Consider the following 22,042-nt stretch of genomic DNA (forward strand, 5'->3'; position numbering starts at 1 on the left):
CTTCGCTACCTGTCTCCCCACCGGCTTTGCTCTCCCCACCTGCCCTCCCCAGGAGGGAGGTCTGGGAGCAGCCGCGGCTCCAGGTCCAGGCTGGTGGCTCATCTGTGCCCAGGGAAACCCAACACCAGCCAGAGGGAAGAAGGATGCTCCTGGGGAAGAACCTGTGTGCCAGCCTCACACCAGCATCGCTTGTTGGATAAGGAGGGCAAGGAAGGAGCCGTCGCACAGCCACAGCTGTGGTTTGCTGAACCGAGTGCCCACCTGGGAAGATGAGACAAATCCGCAGGAGACAGAGCTCCCACCACCTGCTCTCTCCCAGACTGCTCCAGTTTGGAAGCCTCAAACCAGCAAGAATGTTTGTAAATAGGGCTTCAGCTATTTGGAAGCAAACTTTGCTTAAGGAGAAAAGAAAACGCCCTCTGATTTGAAATTCAGGAGCTGTTTTGGGAGGCTGCCCACCCTCCTCCCCCAAGCTCTCCTTCCCCATCTCCCCTCTCGGGGTCTGCCCACCCTCCCTGTTGATGCCGGGAGCCGTCCCACGCCTGCGCAGAGGCTCAGCCCTGGCAGAGGCTCCCGCTGCGCGTGCAGAAAGTAACGGCGTCACCAGCACAGGGGTCGGTTGTGGTTTCGAAGGGCACAGGATGGCTCTGCCCTCGTGTCGCTCCTCACCTTGAAAAACATCTCCAGGTGGCGAGGGGCTGGGGGGGTGCCAGGCCTGGCTGCTGCAGGGACAGAGGCATGGAGACCCGGAGGCACCAAGGAAATAGCACGTTCACGCTCTCGCAGGATGTGGACAGCACGCCGGAGCGGTTTGCTGGGTAATTATTTAATTAAGTGCTATAGGGGAACCCAAGGAACCAGCAGAGCAAGGAGAAGGATCACCTCGTGTTGGATTGACGTGGATGCGAGAGATGAAATCCAGCGTGTCCCTCCAGGAAACAGGCGATGCCGTTGTCCGAGCCGGGGCTTTACACGCAGCTCCTGCGCCCGCCCGGCACGGCTGCTGCCCTGGGCAGCGGCGGATGGCACGCTGGGCTCCTGCACTGCGGGCATCGGCAGGCTCCGGCTCCAGAGGCAGGGCTGGCTCCAGCACGTGTCGGAATGATGTCCCTTCCTCTCTCCTGGCACGGCAGCGGGAGCTCAGCTGCACCCGAAACCTGCTGAAGAAAGAGGTGACAGATCATTAGTGGAAAATTTCACGTTGAACAGAGAAGAGGAGGAGGAGGAGACTGTTGTGGGAAGATGGGGGCTTGTGAGAATTTGTCTTTCAAAAAAATGTCAAATTAGCTTTTTTTTTTTTTTAGTGAAAAATTGTCTGCGGTCTGTGACTATTCCAGACTCCAAGCAAAAGAGAAAAATAACCAAAAACCCAGATAAAATATTGGATTAACTCTGAAAATTTTCAAATCTCCTGGCAGGAATAACAGAGCCTCTCCTTTCATCCTCCTTTCTTCCTCACCAAAATAAAACAAACTGCAAGTAAATAAAAACCATCTTTTTTTCCTGTTTTTGTTTGTTTGTTTTGTTTTGTTTTGTTTTTCTTTCCATTACCATTTCCCCTCACCCTCGCTCTCCGTGGAGAACACCTCCACACCTCCTGGACAGCTCATGTTTATCCGATCCAGCCGTCCTGCCTTCACACCAGGCACAAGGAAAGCGGGTCTGGGAAGGCTTTTTACTACTCCTGAGCAGCGTTTGGCATCACGGCCAGAGGTTCAGAGTATCACCTTCTTCCAGAGCAACTCCCCGGTCCCCCCCAGCCTCTCTCCTGGTGAAAAAACCTCCCTCTGGATGAAGCCAACAGTTGTGGAAGTTTTTCAGCCCGTTCTACACCTCAGCAGGACTCCTTGGATGACTGCAGACAATATTATATCTTCTTTTTGGTGCTTTTTCATTCACAGGCATTTCTTGTCAAAACGATGTTCGGAGCGAACACGAAATGGCTGGAAGGCTCCGTGTCAGGCTGCAAGTCCCTCGATGCTTCACTTTAATTTCTGGCAAGTTTCCTTCAGGTTTGAACAGATCCAGGACATTCTGCATGCCTGGTACCCACTTGCTTGTTCTTCGTTGGCTTAGCAAAAACCCTGGTGTCGAGTCTCTTTAGATTTTGTCCTGAAAATCCTATTTAGTTCTTACTTCTGCACTGAATTAACAAAAAACCCAAACGGGTTTACAACTGATCTGGTCACTTTAATGTGTAATTTTTGTAACTAAAAGGGCAAAGTTAAGGCTGCACATTCAGCCTGATCGCAGTTTCCTCATCACTAAACGCCAGAGTCCTTATTTCAATATTAGATTGTTTCATTTCGATAAAATTAATTGCTCACTGTGACACAGGAAGCGTGGGGACAGTTTTGAGGCATTTCTCCCCAATTATTGTGTTTTTCGCCACCAGGTGGCATCGCAGCTACAGCCACCAGCCCCGCGCCCGGTCGGGTTTTCCCCAAAACATCCAAGTTCAGCGTCACCTGGAAATTCGTTCCTAAATCTTCAGCGGCAGACAGACCGACTTCATTTGTCTGCTTCTCTCTCGTATTTTTTTTAACCTCCTCCTCTGCAGCCACCATTTCAGAAGTTGGACGTCGTCTTAGCTCCAAGTTTTGGGTGGATTTGGTTGACTTCAGAGAATTTTATTAGTGATCAGGTTTACACGTAGCTGCGGTTTAGGAGACACGAGTCGGGCGAGCGATGGCGCGACCGTACGGATGGAGCTGCACTGCCACCCGGCAGGGCCTGCGACCAGAAGCAGCCTCGGACACAGCGGTGATGGGGCTAAACCTCACTAACGTGTCCGTGTCCCAGCCAGTCCCAGCACGAGCCCGTCCCGGACGTGCCTCTGGTCTCGTGCCGCGCCTGGAAGGGCAGTGTCTGGGCACCAAAGCCACTTTCCATGGGGTTTCTTGCAGCTGTTTTTCTCTCTCTACTCCTGTTCTTGAAACAATTTGAAGTTCCTTCCTGTCATCGTGGTACCACGCCGGAGCTCTTCAGGACAGCTGTGGTTCTATGTGCACCACCGGCACGTGCTCAAAAAGCCAACAGTAATCGGCACCGACAATTTTGCCAGGTTCCCATCGGCGTGCCGAACCAACCGCCTGGATTGCCGGCTGAAGTCGGAGGCCACAGGATTTAGCTCTGGAGATTTTTGAGGTATGGAGTGCCAAGAAGCGGTACCGTGATGAACAGTAACGCAGAGAGCTGACATTGATCATTAAAATAATTTTTTACAAATCCAACACCAAACCCTTCAGCATTAACAGCTCACCGGAACGAGTCCGAGCTCCTGTCACCGCCGTGTGCTGACTGCCTTCATCGGCCACGAACTCCTGTTATGGAAAGGGAGAACATTTCACAAGTGTTTCCGGGACAGAGGGTTGCAAGTTCATAATTCGGAAGAGCCTCTCCATAAAGGAATAACGAATTAATTTCAGATATTCCTAACTCCTCCCAGTAACAGTCCATCTCTTCCAGCATCCACCACCCCCCCAGAGATCCCCACTGATGGGCTGCACAGCACCGCATCCCTCCCGGGATGCATTCCATCCCACCCAGTTCCACTCCAAACGAACCAGAACTCGTTACAAGGAACAGCTGAACTAAATCCAGGGTCTCCCAGGCTGCTACAAAACCACAGTGGCGGTTATGTTGGCTTCCCAATTTCGTTTTTATAAAGACAGAATAATGAAATTCAGTAGAATGAATAATGAAATTGGTAAAAATTCAGTGATTTCTTCCTCGTTAAGCCTGGATGGCGAACGGCTCCGCAGCGCGGCACGAGGGAGGTGCCCACTGCCGGCGGTTCCCCCTGCCCGCAAATATTATCCGCCTCTGAAATTCTACCCAGAGAACTGGAAAATGGTTTTATTTCACAAATCCCCGTTGCCTAATAGTATAATAAAACCCAAAGAATCAGGGAAGCAGAACACAACTGCGCCTGCGCTGACGCGGAGCCCCGAAGTTCACTTAGTTCTTGGTCTTTTGGACAGGACTGAATTTTTACCCGGTAATAATAAATACAGAAACGAAGAACTTTGTATAGTAAAAGGTGTTAGTTAACCTTTATTTCATTTCTCCATAGTCCCAAACTTGACAGACGTAGAAAAATATCCTTGAGTGTAGTAGACAAATTTACCAACGCTAAATAGCCCTTTACTCTGACCGTTTGGGCCATTCGAGATACATTTGTACAAGCAGTACTTCATTTTCTTTTTTTTTTTTCAATGAAAGGTTTTGCTAAACTATAAATGATAAACTACAGAGGAAAAACTTGTTCTACCAAAGCATGCATATGAAGGTATCTTCAAAAAAAAAAAAAAAAAATTAAGAAAGCAAAACAACCTTGAGACGCATCTGGAGGCTAAACCAATTCAGAATAATTTCAAGAAAAAATAATGATCTGAAGACAAGTCAAAGCAAATTCTGTAAACTATCTGTGGAGAACTTAAAATATCTATGGCACAACTTTTCACCAAAAAAAAATTAAGGCGAAGACCAACATTTTATATAAAAATAGCTGAGCAGGCTTCTAAAGAAGGAAATAAGCATTTCTCATGATGACTCTGTTAATACAAGATTATAAATACCCTTATATATACAGAAAAAAAAATCAGTACAAATGTATGGAATATTCTGCTAGGCATCTTGTCTTTCAAATAAGCCAAGATCGTATGTCCTGGACCATAGTGGAGGTACTTCAGTTCAAAATTCGTAGTAGTTTGTTTGCTACACATACTGATACAAACCATAAAAACGCAATATAAATATGGATTTTCACGGAGAAACTCGGTAACACACTCGGGTTACAAAGCTCAATGAATTGGCCCAGAAAAAACGGTCCAAGTTTAAAGATCGTCAACTACCTGATGTTTTGTAGGCTAAGGAAAACATCCAAGTTACGCAATAAAGTTTAAACTTCCTTTTTCAAATCAAACTGATACCTTTAGTGAAACTAAAGCAGAAATTATCATGGCAGAAGAGTCATTATCTCTTCCTAAATACAGCAGTTTATTTGCCAAGATCACGTAGAAATACCATTATTATAGGCATTTTAATAAATTTCCAAGCCTAAAAGTTATCAGTTTTGCACGGAGTTAAAGTATAAACAATACTAGTACGGATGTGTTTGACTAAATTTCAAAACTATGTAATCAATATGTAGTAAGACATAAAACGAGAGCAAATAAAATATATTTTAGAAGAATTACATCAATATTTTAAGTGAAAATACCTTTGCAGATGCCAGTATGACGATCAAGTTCAGTATATCTGTGCACATCATAAATATGCCAAAGTGTACTCATATACACTCGGTAATTCTAGAAATAACCACAGAAATTCTATCATTTCCCTTGGAGAATACAATTTTTCCCCAACACAATTCAGTGGATTTGCCAATGACCTTTCAAACAGTATTTCCCAACACTTGAACATAAAGTAGAAGCTCTTGTCTTCCAAGGTAGAGACAGTTTTTAGCTTATTGTCATTTTCTTGACTAAACCCCCAGAATCTTCATTGCTGCCACTCAACCAAAACGCCTGCTGGTGTCTCCTGCCCACCAGAGTCTCTCTGACTCTTTTAAGATGGAAATTCACTACAAAACATGGTCCAAGTTCACATTTAAACCTCACCTTGCTACTGTGCCACTTGAATGTGCTTACAAGCAAATCAAAACTGTTTCTACAAGGCCTTTACACATACTGTTGTGCAACAAGAACATCAGCTGAAACAAAAATATGGAGACATATTTATGAACCGTTAGGTCCCAGAAAATGTAAATCCTATTCCTTGTCTTTACATCGTTGAGATTCACTATCTGACTGTTCTCTCTGATAAATCGAGCCATGATGTATTGAGAAATGTTACAACAATCCTTTAGTACCAAAAAAAAGGATAATATCCATGCCTTAGAGTAGCTGTTCCCAAAACAGCACAGCTAGCTCATCTACATCATCCTTCAGCTTTAATAGAAATATTTACTACCATTAACGTACACTAATCTTTTCTCCCTAATACCACACCTTTATTATTTCCTTGTCCATAGGCTGCGTTTAAGACAAACACATAAAAATAGTACTTAAATAAAAAACAAAGCCATGTGTCACACACAAGCACAAAATTGAAAGATGCGTGATGGAAATAATTTATTGCCTATAAAACGTTAAAAAAAAAAGTTTTAAGTTCACATTTTCTGTGTGATTTTAAAGGTGGTGTCATGTTTCAGAGGTAGTGTGTGTAAAATGTAATACAGAATTTGAAAGAATTATTTACTTTGTGCAGTAATACAGTGAAACGTTCACCAGAACCCAAGCACTGACCTGAAACCATTTTCCTTCCAGGAACATTCTTCAGCGTCTCTTTTATCGAAGAGGTTTGCTCATTTGTTTCAAAACCACAACCACCACAAGCCCAAGTTTCTGCCCTGTTTGTGTCTGTCCTCTGACCAAAAGAGGCAAAAAAATACTCTTTACTCACAACAAAACCCTATTCTCGCCCCGGAAAAACCAGTTTCGCAGTACCACTTATTCCTTCCTTTGCTCCTAACCTTTCCCATTCCACGTTTGGCCAAGGTGAAGGATCTGGGCAGTGGGACTCGAGGTAGGAAATCAAGCTTTTGGTTGTAACGTTACAAGTTAGGAATTCTTCATGTTGTGGATATTCTGTGCTATTCCTTTTATGCATGTGATTGTTTCTCCTTATTCTATCGGTATCCTGAGACCAACAGCCAGCTACGACTGGAGTACCAAGGGAAAAGTTAGTGCTGGGCACTGGTTTCTTTTTAACGTTCTGAAGAAGATGGGAGTGCAACAGGAGATCTCAAATCGGAGAGCCGACTGATTTCGAGCAGTAATTTCCATTTCCACAAGAAGGATGTCCACGATACTGTTGATTTCTCCTGTCGTTTCAACCGCACGACAGCAGACACCGCTGCCTCCGTCTGGCAAATGGACTGGGTGAGCTGCTTCCCAGTTTAAGAAGATGAAGGTGGAATGGGTACATTCCTTTTTGCACTCAGAGGATCCCGAAGCCCACGACCTGCTTGTCGTTTTCACACTTTTTATTGCCTTAGTGAAAAAGAAATACTTGGAAAGACTAAAGTGCAGTGCTGCTTCATGAACCAAGCACTCCGGAAAACCGACGCTTGCACGGCACACCTGACTGTGCACTTCCAAACCTGCCCAAAATTCACCTATTCGAATATTTACTATTTCTCACTCCTCTTAGACCTTTAGGCTTGACAGAAGCATCATCTGCAGGGGAATGAAAAGAGGCAGAGCTTCGGGAGAAACAGCTTCCTTAAGTCTAAGCAAGCTCGCTACATCAAGGACTCCCTGCTCCCTAGGGAGAGCGAGCGCCCCGTCTCTGGTGGGAAGTGTCTGCTCGGAACCACCTTTTTCCACTTTGGTTTCTTCAGAAGGACACGCTCCGTCCCTCACGTCCCGACAGATGCCTTAGAAACAAACAGCGCCAGGGAAGGCATCTTTGAGGAGCAAAGCACACGGGCGCCTTCGCAGGAAGGCGACAGAGACGCCGACGCGCGGCAGTCCTGCTGCAGTGGTTACTGGAATTACGGAGCCAACCACCGGAACAGCGAGGGGGCTTACTTCTGTCCCGGAACGCACCGCGGCATCGGCTTTATCTGTCGTGGGAAGTCCATGCAAATGACGAACTAGCACTTAACGAGGGCTTTCGTTATCATCCTAGGCTCCGGGGAGAGCTCTAGCAGCCTGCCAGTACCTAAAGGGGCTACAGGAAAGCTGGAGAGGGAATTTTTACAAGGGTGTGTAGTGATAGGACTTTGGACAATGGATTTAAACTGAAAGAGGGGAGATTTAGATAAGATCTAAGGAAGAAATTCTGAACTCTGAGGGCAGTGAGGCACTGGACCAGGTTGCACAGAGAACTGGTGGCTGCCCCATCCCTGGAAGAGTTCCAGGCCAGGTTGGATGAGGCTTTGAGCAACCTGGTGTAGGTGGAAGGTGTCCCTGCCATGGCAGGGGGGTTGGAACTGGATGATCTTTGAGGTCCCTTCTGACCCAAACCGTTCTATGATTCTATGAGCAGAGGAAATAACCACCAACCAAATCCTAAAGTGTCACGGACCCAGAGAGCCATCCCCAGCGTTTTCCTTCATCTGAAGAACTTTCAGAAGTTCATCTGGAAATGAGTATCCTGTGACTGTGTATTAAGACAAAGTCGAAAAGGAATATGCCCACTTCTCTCACACCGTTGAGAAGAGAACGGTGTCCAGCTGAACACGTCACACGGATCGGGATGCAAACTGCAAACTCAATTAGCACGTTGTGCTGCCTGTTAGGGACACAAGCAAAGCAAAAACACCTGAATTACAAAACACGTGTGTGGTGCCAGTCTGACGTGCCCTGCTTGGACATGGATTTTGCCAACTCTCCCGGACGGTTGTTATGTTACAGGAGCTCATAAGCTGCTCTTCAGCCACTGTGCTGCAGAGCTATTGTTGCTGCAATGATTTATAGCACCAGTAATGGTGACAGATCATTAAGATTTTTGTTTTACATATGGCAGGAAATAAATACAGATATTGGAAAAAACCCACGGTATTATCTTACACCGCATTTTGTGAAACAGGAATATAATTTATACGTGTTCTTCCTTAATATCCTGTAATATTGTCAAATGAAAACATGACTACTTCGTTTTGTCTTGTAAACCTACAAGAGAAAAGGGCCAAAGAAAAACGTGCCCACAGGGATGACGAGGGTGTTGACTGCAGCTAGTTTCAGCTGCACATCCCAAAGAGGATTCCAGCTTCCTTGAGAACAGGGACTCACATAATTGCTTGAATCTGGTAGTACTTCATTCGAAATGAATTCCTTTGATTTGCTTGGCATAGGAAATAAAAGCAAGACATAGCAAAATATGAATCATCAATGAAAGTTTTTCTTGTATAAAGGTGGATAACTTAATTGACCATGAAATCAAGAACTCTCATTAAGAGTATCCTGCCTTTTGTCATGGGAATTTAAGTGGAAGCAGCAGGAAAACAGGGTCCAAATAGTGGCAAATCACAGTACCATCTTCTTTTATTCCAGCAAAGCTCAGAGAAAACAAGAGGCTTCATTGTCAGTGGCACAAATTTCCTATCTAGAGAGACCAGTAATAGAAAGCATTGTTAATCCAGTATAGAAAACCCTTTATAAACGATTTTTTTCAGTGAGTAGAATTGAAGGATAGTATTGTGATCTCTGCTCACAAACCTAAATTAATTTTAGGTTGGTGGTCATTTCAACAGGCATGCAAAACACTGCTCCTCCTTTGAGGAAGGCACTAAGGACGTGTCTGCCAGCCAGGAGGTGACCTGATGAGTAACCTACCACTTACCTCCTGGTTACACTGAGTGCCTTCCCTCTCTCTCCTGGGATTCTACTCTGAGTTTTAATGCCTGAACTCAAACACAGGCCCAGCAGCTTGCTTTTGTGGGGTTATTCTGCGGAACAGACGGTAAGAGGTCTTCTGGAAACCAACTGAATTGTATAGCAGCCACAACTGTGAAACTGTTTTGTTTTGTTTTTCAAAACTGCTACTACCCGTTATGCAGCTGGCATTTAGCAATATTGTTAGAAGTTCCCCGTGCCTGAGGACAACACAGAGACAGAAAAAAAAAAAACCCTGACAGAACAGAGCTGACTACTGGTACTCAAAAAAAAGCTGTAGAAGTGATTAGGGAGGAACAGACCAGACTGAGAAAAACCTAAAATCATTAAGTTAATCCCAGTATTCAAGGGAAAAAAAAAAAAACATCAACAAAAAGGTGTTATTTCACCAACCCTCTGGATTTTCTGAGCTACATCTTGGACCTCCCACTGAAATTAAGGGGATTACTTACGGGACTGCATGAATAAGGAGTCAACAGAGTAAATTATTATTTGGCATAAAACTGAAAGATCAGGGTTTTTACCAGACTGTGAAGGTATCTGTTTCAAAAATGCTTGCTGAGGAATATTCAGATTAGAAGTTATAGTGTGTCAGTAACACGGGCATGCACCTACATGCCCTACTAAATTTAATCTGAACGTGTCTGCACATCCATTTAGTCAGATGAGCAAAGGGATTCAATGTCAACGACAGCTGGGAAAGAAGAAATTCATTTCAGCCACTGCCTGCAATCAAGCTCACAGTTCAGAAATGGCACCTGGCAGTTGCCAAAAAATTCGTCAGGCAAGGCTAGTTCAAAACCAGGTCACATTTAGAAGAACTGCAAAAACCCAATTCCAAACACTTGAGTATCTTTCAGGATGCAATGACAGCTGTGGATTTATGACAGTATCTTGGTAAAATGGAGCAAAGTTTGTGTAAAAATATATAACCAATTCTTAAAACAATGAACAGAACTTTAGCATTCAGACTCTGACAAACAAAACCTGTATCTACATTCATAAAACTCTACACAGTAGTGTAAACATCAAATCCCATTGCTATTGTGAGAATATCAGAAAGTCGTGTTCTGCAGCTAGCAGGTTTCCCATAGCCATCTAATTTGTTACAACATTTATGACTGCTTCTTTACATTAATAATTTATTGATGATAATTCAAGATTTTCAGTTAGCCTTTCAAAGTTTTTCCACCTATTTTGGTCAGAAAACGGAAGATTCAACAATCTGAAGTCACATAATGAAAAACACTTCAATTTAATTTCAGATTTTCAAAAGGGTTCAAGCACAACTCATAAAAAGCCCGTTATTCTATTTGGATCCCCAATTTTTAGTCCACCTACCTGAGTAAAAATGGGGAAAAAAATAATAAACAGGACTGGCGAGCAAGCAACTCTGAAGAATTGGCTGTCTGTATAACAGGACATTGGTTTTCCATTCTTGGATCCCTGCTCAAAAAGACTTTGCTACAGAGCAAGAGTTATTCTAGAAAGTCAGAAGTTACCCTAACCAAGGCCAAACTGCTAAAAGTGAAACCTTTCCTCACACAGTTCTTTCATTTACCAAAAACAACATTCGAAATTTCTTGACACTGCAAACTGTAGCCATGACATACTACAGTCATCCTTCAGGAAGGTCTACTTCACCTTGGGCTTTCTTGTTTGGACTGAAGAACACTGGAGAGCAAAACGGCGTTCTTTGGAAACCTACATGTTACATGGGGTTTCTTTTTTGTCAATTAAAAAAAAAAAAAAAATCACAAACTGTCTGAGGCATTTTTCTCTGATAAAGACGACAAGCTGAATGAGGTATCATCAGGCTCTGGGGATGCGTGATTGAAATCCATTTCTTCTAGTTCAGGAGGTAAGTCTGAGAGCAGTGCCTGCAAGTAAAGAAATATTTCAATACAGTATTAGGTATGTGTTTTATGTCAGTATTAAATGTCTGTTAAACATGTAGTGAAAAAGCTTTGTTGAGCTTTTTCGGTCAGTGTTGATACTAGATGGGTGGAAAAAAAAAGTCAGTATTGCTGGATATTGAAAGAAAAAACACTGTTGTAGGATGACCTACCTTATAACAATAATCTCAGAAGTTACTTAAGTTGTTGTGGAAATAGCTCACCAATTTTTTTTTCCCCAAACTGGATGAATCCAAATTATTTATATTCGCTTTTTTTATTAACATATTTTTAACATGCAAAAGCTTTAGAACATATATAATCATGTTATACTGTGATCATGCAGGCAACAGAACTAAATGCTGCATACAAGATCATCGTTTCAGTGATTTATTGCTTTATCTCCAAGACTTCAATTTTACTTCTCTTTATATTCAGTTCACGTGGTTTTAGGAAAAGAATATGGAAAACAACCATAAGCCAAATTTATTTTGGATATAAAAGTGCTCTAAGTTTCTTTCTCGCAAGTTACGGTTTCTATTTTTACACCTGAAAAACTGCAGATTGCAAAGGTTAAAGGGGAAAAAAATAAAAGCAACAAAATCTCTTCCCAAATAAAGCACAAAATGTTACTCCTTCAAGGCATGATCCAACCAAGCATTAGAAGAAGTGCTATGCATTAAATGCAGTGCAATAAAACTGAAGCAGCCTGTATTTTTTCCCTGGATCTCGTATCTTAAATGTCACAACAGAAAAATCCCAGTCCCTCGGGGTACACTGGTGCTCTTCTTGCCCCTTTGTAACAGTTGCACTTCTTTGTCTCGGTCATTGCTTGTGAAGTTGCAAGATCTTTCGTTCCAAGTTCAGCTTTTCTTTGTAAGATGTTCAGCACAACACTGCCCTAATCATAATTTAAGCCTCTAGGCACTATGGAATAAAACCAAGGGAGCGCCAGACCACAAAATGACAAACATTTTCTATGATTAAAACCTACTTCAAGACTCACCTGCTGCTGTTCTTTATCATCTGATTTAATAGCAAGTATTAAACTCCGAGTAAACGTCTGTAGTTCAAAATACTTCTGCTTGTGATTCTCCAACTCGTTCTCAATGAATCTGACTTCTTCATTCTGCGGGGGAAAATGACATAAAGTTCTGAAAATCATAAACAGCACTGCATCACTTCAATGACACCTAAACATACTTGTGTTATAAAAGTTTTTAGTGAAAATGCATAAAAATGTGTTTCTATCATGTTTGTATCATGGACTGTCAGCTCACCAGTCTCCCCAAGATCTCGTGGGTTACAGAATAAATAGGAATATATTTAATAAATGGAGAAGTATCAATAATGTGCATGCCGTGGCTAAAAAGGCATTTTTCTGACCTTTGCAAATGTTACTGTACTTGCAAAACACTTAAAATAAAAATAACAAATTTCTCAATTAAAATTCTGATTTGATAAGTACTTCAGTTTATTCCAAATCTCTCTTCTCCTTCAAACTTACCAACTGATGGGCGCGCAGGATCAAAACGCTAAATCTGCTGATCAGTACAGAGTTAAAATTCATTTTCTCTGGTTATTTACCTTTAGTTCATGTAACCTAAAAAACCAGTTCACTTTTCAAGATCAAAGTCACTGTGCATTTTTGCACAGTAGCACCAAGTGTCAGCAATGCACAATAATGACTGTGAACATCTAGGTTCACAGATAATTCAGGTTAAATATTGCATTTACTGAGGGATATCCGAGGCAAGGAGAAACCCACCCTGGCTCACACAACCATAGGATTAATTAGGTTGGCAGTTTTGCATATAAAATGTTCCTTGATGGCTGGTTCTGGTGGAAGCAAATTACCTAAGCGAATTTCGACAGTGAATTTACAAACTGGCATTTTGTTTTCATGATGAAAATACTTTTTTTAGTAACACAGAACTATGCTCTGATATTCACCTTATCTTTGCTAAGCCGTAATTCAACGGTAGCTGGTGGGAAAAGGTGAGACTACGGGATGAACCGGATGGTTTGTAACAAGCCTTTACAAATGGCTGTTGTTTGGGGTTTTTCCCAGAAAATTCCCATTGCTCCCCATACTGTTTCAGGTTATAACAGCTCTGAGAATAAGAAAGAAGCATTTGGGCTTCCATAAGAAAATTAGCTTAATGCATTTCTTTCAGATGGAAGCTTAGAAGTTGCCTATGGAGCGATGGATTTTGCCCTGCCGAAGAAGGAATTCGGATTTACGCCGGAAACAGAGACTAATCACTGATGTCACACCACAGCCCAGCAAACACGGCTCGCTGGGGCACGCTGTCACAACAAGCCTTTCGCTCCGGTGACAGGTGACATTAAGAAAAGGTCATTCCCTCTCCATATTCATTCTCCACTGCCCTTACCAGGAAAACACTGCTTGAGGGAGTGATTTTGGTTCTGAAAAGACAATCTGTTTATTATTTTGGTAATCGATTATCATTAGCAGAACATACCTGTTTTCTACGTAAAAAATTGGCTACATATGTAAAAAGATGCTCAATATACACCATACAACTGTGGCAACTCTTACGAGGGCACAAGGACACACATAACCTTTACCATTTGGCAGAAGACAGCAGCTGTTGGGTATCCAACTGCTTTTCCCCCCTCCCACAACTACTGCTTCCAGACATGTTCTACACATGTGAGAAGGACTTCTTCTCAGACCTCCCAACTTTATTAGTGGATTCCAGCTGTTACGCCCCTTTCCAGAGCTGGCAGCATCACACTGCATGTCAAAGCGTGCCGTAACACTCCAAAGAACAATTCTTGCACAAAAAGACAGTTTTTCAGAGGCTAAATATATTGCTTTTGGGACACGTGGTGGGAGCTGTAGATGGCTGCAGCCAGAGTAATGTAATGCTCTGTGAAAATGAGGTTTTTCCTGCCTCTACAGGTAATTGGGCTGTAAATGAGATGAGGAGACATGACTGAGGAGATGATGTGCAGTACCCTGATAAGAGCAGAGGAGTCCAAGGCTCTCACATGCCTTCACTGAATTCCTTACAGATACACCCATCTGAGCGTTCCGTGGAGGACTACCCTGCTTAACATTTCATCGTCCAATGACTCACCTTGTAATCCAAAAGAGAACTCATTTGATCCACTTCCGAATTACTTATCATATCGCTTTCTTCATCATCTATAATTTCTATTTTCTGAAACAGAAGTAAACGATTCATTCCAAATATCCGAATGCACAGATTAGACAAACAAACATCAATCCGTATCTCAAACTGCCACGAGAGGATGAGGCTAACAGGACCTTCCGCTTGCTCGTGAGAAATTCTGAGCTGTGGAGCCCCCATTAGATGGCAATCATGCACCTCAGCCACAAGAGCCAGGAAGAATCCGACTGCAAGTGTGGGTGCTGCCATGGTGACTCAGGCTGTGTACGAGGAGGAGCTCTGTGTCCCCATGCTTTTGGGATGAAGATGCACACTAGAGATCTCATCTCAGCCAGCAAAAGCCTGCCCTTTATTCTGTAAGCTTTTTGTTGAAGACCTCCTGCAGGGCGAAGAAGGTTATGAATGTTTATTCCTCTAGAGCAAAACAGACATTATGGGAAGTGACAGGCAAGTCCTAACTGCCCTACTTCTTGCCTCAAAAAAAAGAGTTCTCCTTTGGCCACAGCGCAAGGCAAACGCCCTGACCAGCAGAGGATGTGGATACAAAGGGCAGTTCCAAATGCACCCACGTGGACATTTTCACTTAATTCACAAAATTCTTGGGAGCTTTTTATATTGGGTTTCTGAAGATATCCGAAGTTCAACGTTAAAGGCCAATCTTAACACTGTTTACAACTTAGAAACACACGACGATCGTGTCTCAAGTTTTAAAAGATTCACTTTTACGCTGTTTACCACTTGCATGTTCTGGTTTTCTTCCTAACAGAAAACCTTCTTACGTAAGAAAATTACGTTATAAGATTATTTCCATAGGAGAAAATGCAAAATTTACACATTTTTAGTGCACCTATGAGATTTTAATTTTGATTCATATCTAAGACAGATCTCAAACAGATGGAATGAACTTGAATTAGATAGTGATGACTGGCATTTTTTATCAAGAACTCAGCAGGATGACTGCCCAGATGAAACTACAGATTTCATTATATTTTTGAGAGGGAAGCAGTGGTAGTGTAAGAAGAGAGGTTTGGGATTTTTTTTCTTTTTTAACTATTTTTCATTGTTTTGACAGTTGTAAACATTTATGAGACCATATCCAATAAGTTAAAGTAATTTAACTATGTTTTTGAGTATAGTGTTTAATATAACATAGGCGAGGGCCACACTGACACGACACACTTTAACGGTTAGTTCTTGAGATGTTATTTTAGAGGTGTCTTCTCTGCAGCACATGTGTGTCTTCTGTCTGTCTGCAGGCCAGTCATCAGAAATTTCCTTCTAATGAGCAAGGAGAAGTCCTTAAGGGAGGTTAACAGCCTCTCACTGGTAGTGCCCACCAAGCTCACAAGTGTGTGTTGAAGGCAGAGAGGGTTAAACCACATTTCCTGTGCTTCAGTGTCTGGAAACCCAGTTGAAGTGATAAGATTCCAAAGGCTTAATGTTACAAAGATCTGCTGCTATATCATACCCTGAGTAACACTGTGATTCAAATGTTTTTGGTTTTAGACTCAGCTTGAGGTAAGAGTCTCTAAATAAATACCAAACCTGCACACTATCTTTTTTATAATTATACATTTTAAGGCAGTAGGGGAAAGAACAGATTAGAATTTCAAATAAGAAGACTGTATCTCTTACGTAAGTATGTTGGTCCAATTTTAACTGCATATATTTTAAATTTTTTTTAGTGTTTTCAGAACACAGTTATAAAAAAAAAATACTCTTTTCCCCTGGTTTATTATATCAAATTATATAATGCTGGAGTTCAGGTAGACTGGAGAACTGAGTCTCTTGGACATGATCTTTGCAAACCTTTTACCTTTGTCATTTTACTTTCTGCATCTCCACAGTAAATGCACCAGCCCGAAACTGAGAGTGATTGTATCTAAGGTCAGAGCAGGCCACGAGGGTAAACAGAAGGGAAAAAGGCAGCTGCTTCTATTCAGGCAACCACAGAGAACACGGCCGTGGGATTTCAGTTTACACTGAAGATGATCATATATTAACAAAAGAAAGAAAAGTTCTCTCCTCTCTCTGTCTTCAGAGGGAAGAGAATCTCCTGTTCGTGCTCCCACCTCAGGTTGTGTGTGATTAATGTGACACAAATGTTCTTGTCATGTTCTGAGCTACTGTCGTTTAATCTCTGACTGCAATAAGTGCAATTGGGTACTGGGACCATCACCTGTTCATTCTGCAGATAACTGTTAAGATGAAAAATTACCCTACCACTTGGGGTCTTCTCTCCTCTTCCTGCTCTCCTTTCTTCTAATTTGAGAGAAGGCAGGCTAAACAAAGGGGATATATTGCATTATTTGCCATGACTCCTCCCTCTGTCTTTCCTTCCTTGTCTCACTGCAGTCAATTAAAAACAGCAAGAACAACTGTGTTTGACTCAATGTGAATGCGAGTGAGAAAACAAGAAACATCTAAATAATGCTCTGCAAAGTGTATGGGAACGAAGAGCACATATCCACCCCAGTCTGATCTCAGATATTCCAGGTTAGCTACTGGAGAGGAAGCACTAGACATACCTGACACTCTCAAGGCTACAGAAAACCATTTTCAATCATTCTTCTGGTTTCTCATTCTTACTGTTTTACTATACTAGACACTTACAGAGTACTACTCAAGTGTTGTGCTTTGCACTCCAGAAAAAGAACACCAGATTGTTTTAATACAGAAAAATTGGTGTAATTCAGCTTCCACTGAATATGCATAGCTCTATGTTTTAGTACTTTTAGCACCATTTCTTTTAGTGCTCAACCAATCAGGAAGGACACTTAGCACACTCATCACCTAGTGAAAAACACTAGTGTTAGACAATAACCTCAACATTAGCAATTAAGGAGTGGAAAAGGAAAGGTATACATACCACATTATCAGTAGATACTGGATTCTGGTCATCATCTTTGTGACCAATTTCTTCATTTTGAAGAGCTTCATTTGTCTCTTCTGCAGAAACAAATTAGTTTTTCAAATTTCATTCAGATTTTATGCTGAAGGAACATTAAAAGTCTTTACCACTAAATATGTCACATCTGCTAGATACAAAAGCAAAGTCATATTATCAATGTCTATTCATAAAAATACAATGTTTTATTAAAAAAAGAAATCATATCAAAGGTATTTCAGGGCAAAGTCACGCCAAATGCTACCTGAAACAACAGGAAAACTGTCAGTTACTCTCTTGCAATGCACCAAAACCTTCCTATTTTTAGGTTCAGGTTGGAATATTCAAAGGTGATGAAGATTTTCACACCAGAGGTGCCCAGAACTTTTTTTAAAATTTATTAAAATAAATTAATATATAAAAAAATCCTGCATGCCCATAAATTATAGGGGACGTACCAGAATCCCACCTCCTCCTTGCATGCACTGATTAGTTTTGAACCAAAAACTGATCTAGCAGATTATTTCATTCTTGTATGGCAATTGCTTATTCCTAGTGACTCTAAGCTGCTCTCTTATGTATAAGCAAAGTACACACTTGAAAACAGAGCAAATCTTATCCTTAAAATTCAGCCACAAGCACCAGATGATTCTATCAGCCCTGACTATGGCCAGCACGAAAAAAAACAAGTCAGAGAAGCATATTCATCCCTTTGATTAAGTGTGTTTCTCAGATTTACCTTAATTCTCCACATTTAACATATAGTCAATAAGAAAAGAGTTGATAGAAACAGCAAATCATAAAATAAACCAAAACACAGAGGACAAGACAGCTATGATAAACAACTTAAATGATGTCATTAACAGCTAGGCTATTAATTGGAAAGACACTGCTTCCAAGTGCTTGTATAATTACAAAGTTCTGCTGAGGGCAGAGCTTGCAAGAAAAGGGTCAAACAGCCCAGCTATCGCATCTAACCAGGAGAAGAGGCACAGTGAGTGAATGGGCAGCAAGGGTTCACGTGGGGCACTGCAAGAGGACAGCCAATGATGCAGGGAGATGTCACCTCCACCCAAACACAGGGGTAATGGGATTTAACTGGAGATTACCAACATTTGCAAAGCGAGGATAATATTTAGGCCAGACCATACAGAGATAGTTAATTGTTTTAAATAACTTTTCTACCAGTTAAGTATCTCTAAACTGAGCAAATTTTATTCGAAGTTGTTGCAAATAATTTAAGCTGCCACTGGTCACAACTTCAGAGGACAATTTCTGCTAGCAGCAAAAGCAAATGGGTTCGAATGGGGGAACTGTGGAGCAGGGATATATGGCCCTGTCGGGACACTCGGAGCCACAGAGGTCACTGAAGATGCACCTCAGGGACTCAAACACTGGAAAGCACCAGTCACTCACCCTGACAGTCACCCCTTGGATTCGACAGTCAAATGAACCAAATCCCTACAGCACTTCCAACTCTTTAAATATTCATCCTTGGCTAAGACAAACTGGCACAGCTACAACGGCCTCCACAGAGCTGTGTTCATTTACACAAGGTGTGGATTCAGTTAACACACGTTTACAAAAGGTAAGGCATTATGACAGCTTTAATGCTTCATTTTGCATCAGAGTACAGCTTTATTTTTCTTCCAAAATATTTAGACACTATATTTTAAAAGCAAGTGCCATCAACACTTTCATGCTAATTAAGTAACTAAAAATATCTTTTTTCCCTGTCTTTGAGAGGGGTTTTTCATTGTTGTTTTGGTTTTTTTTTTATAAATTAGGACCAAAAGTTATAGTTCTCAAACATTAAAACAATCACATATCTGTGACTGAATAGTACACGTGATTATTGGTGGAAATATTTTCCAGGAAGTTCAAAATAAGCTGAGCTGCAGCAGTGAAATCTACTCCTTTGAACTGGAGAAATAAATAGAAATAATTCTTGTGGTAGAATAAAGGAATGAAAGTGGGATTCCTGGATGCTGTGGAAATCCTATAGTTTTCTTGCACCTCCTTAAGCTTTGACTCTAATAATCTACTCACAGTCTTACAGCTGTATCTTGTTTTATGAAAGCCTTTAGTTCAATAAAAGCCGTGTTCTTCCTCACTTTAAGCTACAGAGAATTCAGACTCTTCCCCTGTCACCATTTTCTTTCAAGCAGATCTGACTAAATCAGTTTCTTCCACACCTCAGGCAAATCAAGGACTCTTAGATTCTGCATCTCACTTGGGTTTCAATCACTTGACCCATTTCTTTATCACCTTCTTCTCTTTACAGGAGAATATGACAAAGCTATCAAAAATTCATTCCCAGCAGTTCTCCATTTTTCTGGTTCTTTCCCTTAAACTGTTCAGACAAAATGACAAGATCAAGTCTGGCGTGTTAAGCTGCAATAGCATCCACTAGATGAGACTTTCTTTTCGTTTAGAGAGCAAAGGCTTTATTGATCTCATCTAATCAGAAGCTCTGGGAGCAATTAGCTGAGCTTGTGCAGCCAGTGAGCAGCAGCTCATCTGCTCGGGGCCCGGAGTGCTGATGTACAGGAGGGAACGGGAGAGATCGATTTCACGTGGCCATGCGGTGCTGGGGGTGGAGTAAAAGGGAATTACTCTGAGACACTTCTCACTGAAGATCATGGGGTTTACTGAGAACACACAGGCACCCTGGTATGTGCAGTACTAAGGCTTCCAGTAGTCCCCTGCTACTGCCTTTGATCTTTTCTGTGGTTTCTATTTGCTTGTCAGAGACCACGTACATGCTGCAGATGGCTTCACGGCAGAAGTTCTGCCACGCTCTGACACACCGTGAAGCTCTTCTAGCTCAAGACTAAGTCTGAGCTAATACATCTTCTGAACGTGTCTCATCAGCAGGAGTTTAATAGCACAAAACCTGTAACTCCACAGCTGTGGTCAGCTCCAAGCGGGCACGTTCACATGCATTAGTGCTTGTTTAGATGAGGACTCTTGGTGTGACTCAGGCTAACAGAAATGGACATTCAAGTTGGCTGTGTAGAACTAGCCAGTCAACAGAGAGTGTTTTTGAAAACCTGGCTTCCTAGGGAAGTGAGACTTACACATTTGTACCGTCTGTCCACCTCTCAGTTGCACCAGCAAATTGTGAACTTGTCATTTAACTCTGGGTGAATCTGGCAGAAACAGAGGTCTTCTGATAAAAGGTTTCTGCAAGCTTTGTGATAACAGAACCAAAAAAAAAAAATCATACAGAGAAAAGTAGGAGAAAGAGACCAAACAGTACCTTCAGTACAGCCAAGGTAGGTAACTTGTGACTGTTAGACACTCTTTCAGACGTTTTTGAATGTGTACCACAGAGAATCCAAAGCATGCACACTGCACAAAATTAAAAATATATGCACAGTAGTAACTGCATTTTCAAATACCTTGTGAGCTTCCTTCAGATAAGCAGATTGATACTTCATCATTCCTATCATTATCATCCCCCACTTCAGTAGCAGTTTCCTCTCCTGGATTAAGTGCTGATTTAGAAACAAATTCAGATTGATCAGAGAAATCAGCAGGACCTCCTCTAGGGGGTGGGACCTCAATCCCCATTAAACGATATTTCCGTCTTCGATTCCCAATCCAAGTCTTGTAAGAGAAATAAACATGAATGATATCAGAAACTATAACAAAAGCAAAAGGCCCAAACCCAAGTGAAATTAGCACATCTATACTACAGCAACAAGAACGTAGCCAGCAACTCAAGGGAGGTGATTATTCCCCCCTATTTGACCCTCATGAGGCTGCTTCCCGGAATATCGTGTCCAGGTTCAGTTCTCCAATACAAGGGAAAAGGGGAAGGTGCCCAGCAAAAGTAAAAGAAGCAACAGTCACGAGTTGCAGCAAGGGAAGCTCTGACTGGAATTAAAAGAAAAAATAACGCTTTACAGTGAAGCACTGAAACAGTTTGTCCACAGGAGTCTTGGCATCTCCAACCTTGGAGGTACTCAACGTTTTACTGAACAACATCCTGAGAAACCTGACCTAACTCTGAAGTCAATCCTGCTCTAAATAAAGAGTAGGACCAGGTGACCCTGTAAGGTCTCTCCCCATCTAAATTATTCAATGACTTTAAAATAAGGTCTTGATCTTCTCCCACTCTGTAACTTCCACCAGGGGACTAAAGCACCCAATGATGCAAACGGCCCACCTGTTCCAGGACTTCCTACAGCACAGAAGAAACTGCCCAAGCTGGCAGCTCTACATGGCTACACTTTGAAGACAGAACAGAACTTGGCAGAACTAAGTTCAAAGCAATACTATCCTCCAGTCCTCTTTGGTTGGAAGACAAGTCTTTAAGAAAGATTGCTTGCAGTAAGGTATGTAAGAGCGTACTGTAAACAGTGGTAGGGGGAGATGAAACAGGTCCAGGATCAAGGAACTTAGAAACCCACTCATCATCAGATGGGTATGGATGCTTTAGGTTCATTTTACATCAATAAATCTGACAGTTTCAAAAAGAAAACAAAAACACATTCAAAATTCTCCAAGTGTATCTGTGTAACTGTTAATTAACTTGCTCTCTCTGATAAAGAAAAGTCTACACTAAAAATTATTAAAAACTCAGAGCAGAGTTTAACACGAGGTAATAAGCATTGTCTGCTGCTCTTCACCTCTTTACTCTCTGCCTTCCTTTGCATTACTCGGGCTTTTGACTTCTTGTCCAAT

At 41.9% G+C, this 22,042-nt stretch overlaps 1 protein-coding gene across 1 annotated transcript in view; it reads right to left on the reverse strand.

Annotated features, from left to right (window-relative positions):
• Window positions 1-11,161: 11,161 nt before the first annotated feature.
• HDX (highly divergent homeobox) overlaps window positions 11,162-22,042 on the reverse strand; it is a 37,237-nt gene continuing 26,356 nt past the window's right edge. Inside the window, exons 5-9 of the mRNA XM_086619799.1 lie at window positions 20,755-20,962; window positions 17,333-17,412; window positions 14,410-14,493; window positions 12,309-12,431; window positions 11,162-11,287 (exon numbers count right to left, since the gene is read on the reverse strand). Coding sequence (XP_086475925.1) covers window positions 11,162-11,287; window positions 12,309-12,431; window positions 14,410-14,493; window positions 17,333-17,412; window positions 20,755-20,962 — 621 coding nt within the window. The remainder of the gene's footprint in view (window positions 11,288-12,308; window positions 12,432-14,409; window positions 14,494-17,332; window positions 17,413-20,754; window positions 20,963-22,042) is intronic.

Source organism: Tauraco erythrolophus, chromosome 13 (genome assembly GCF_009769465.1).
Source record: "Tauraco erythrolophus isolate bTauEry1 chromosome 13, bTauEry1.pri, whole genome shotgun sequence".
Classification (NCBI taxonomy): domain Eukaryota; kingdom Metazoa; phylum Chordata; class Aves; order Musophagiformes; family Musophagidae; genus Tauraco; species Tauraco erythrolophus.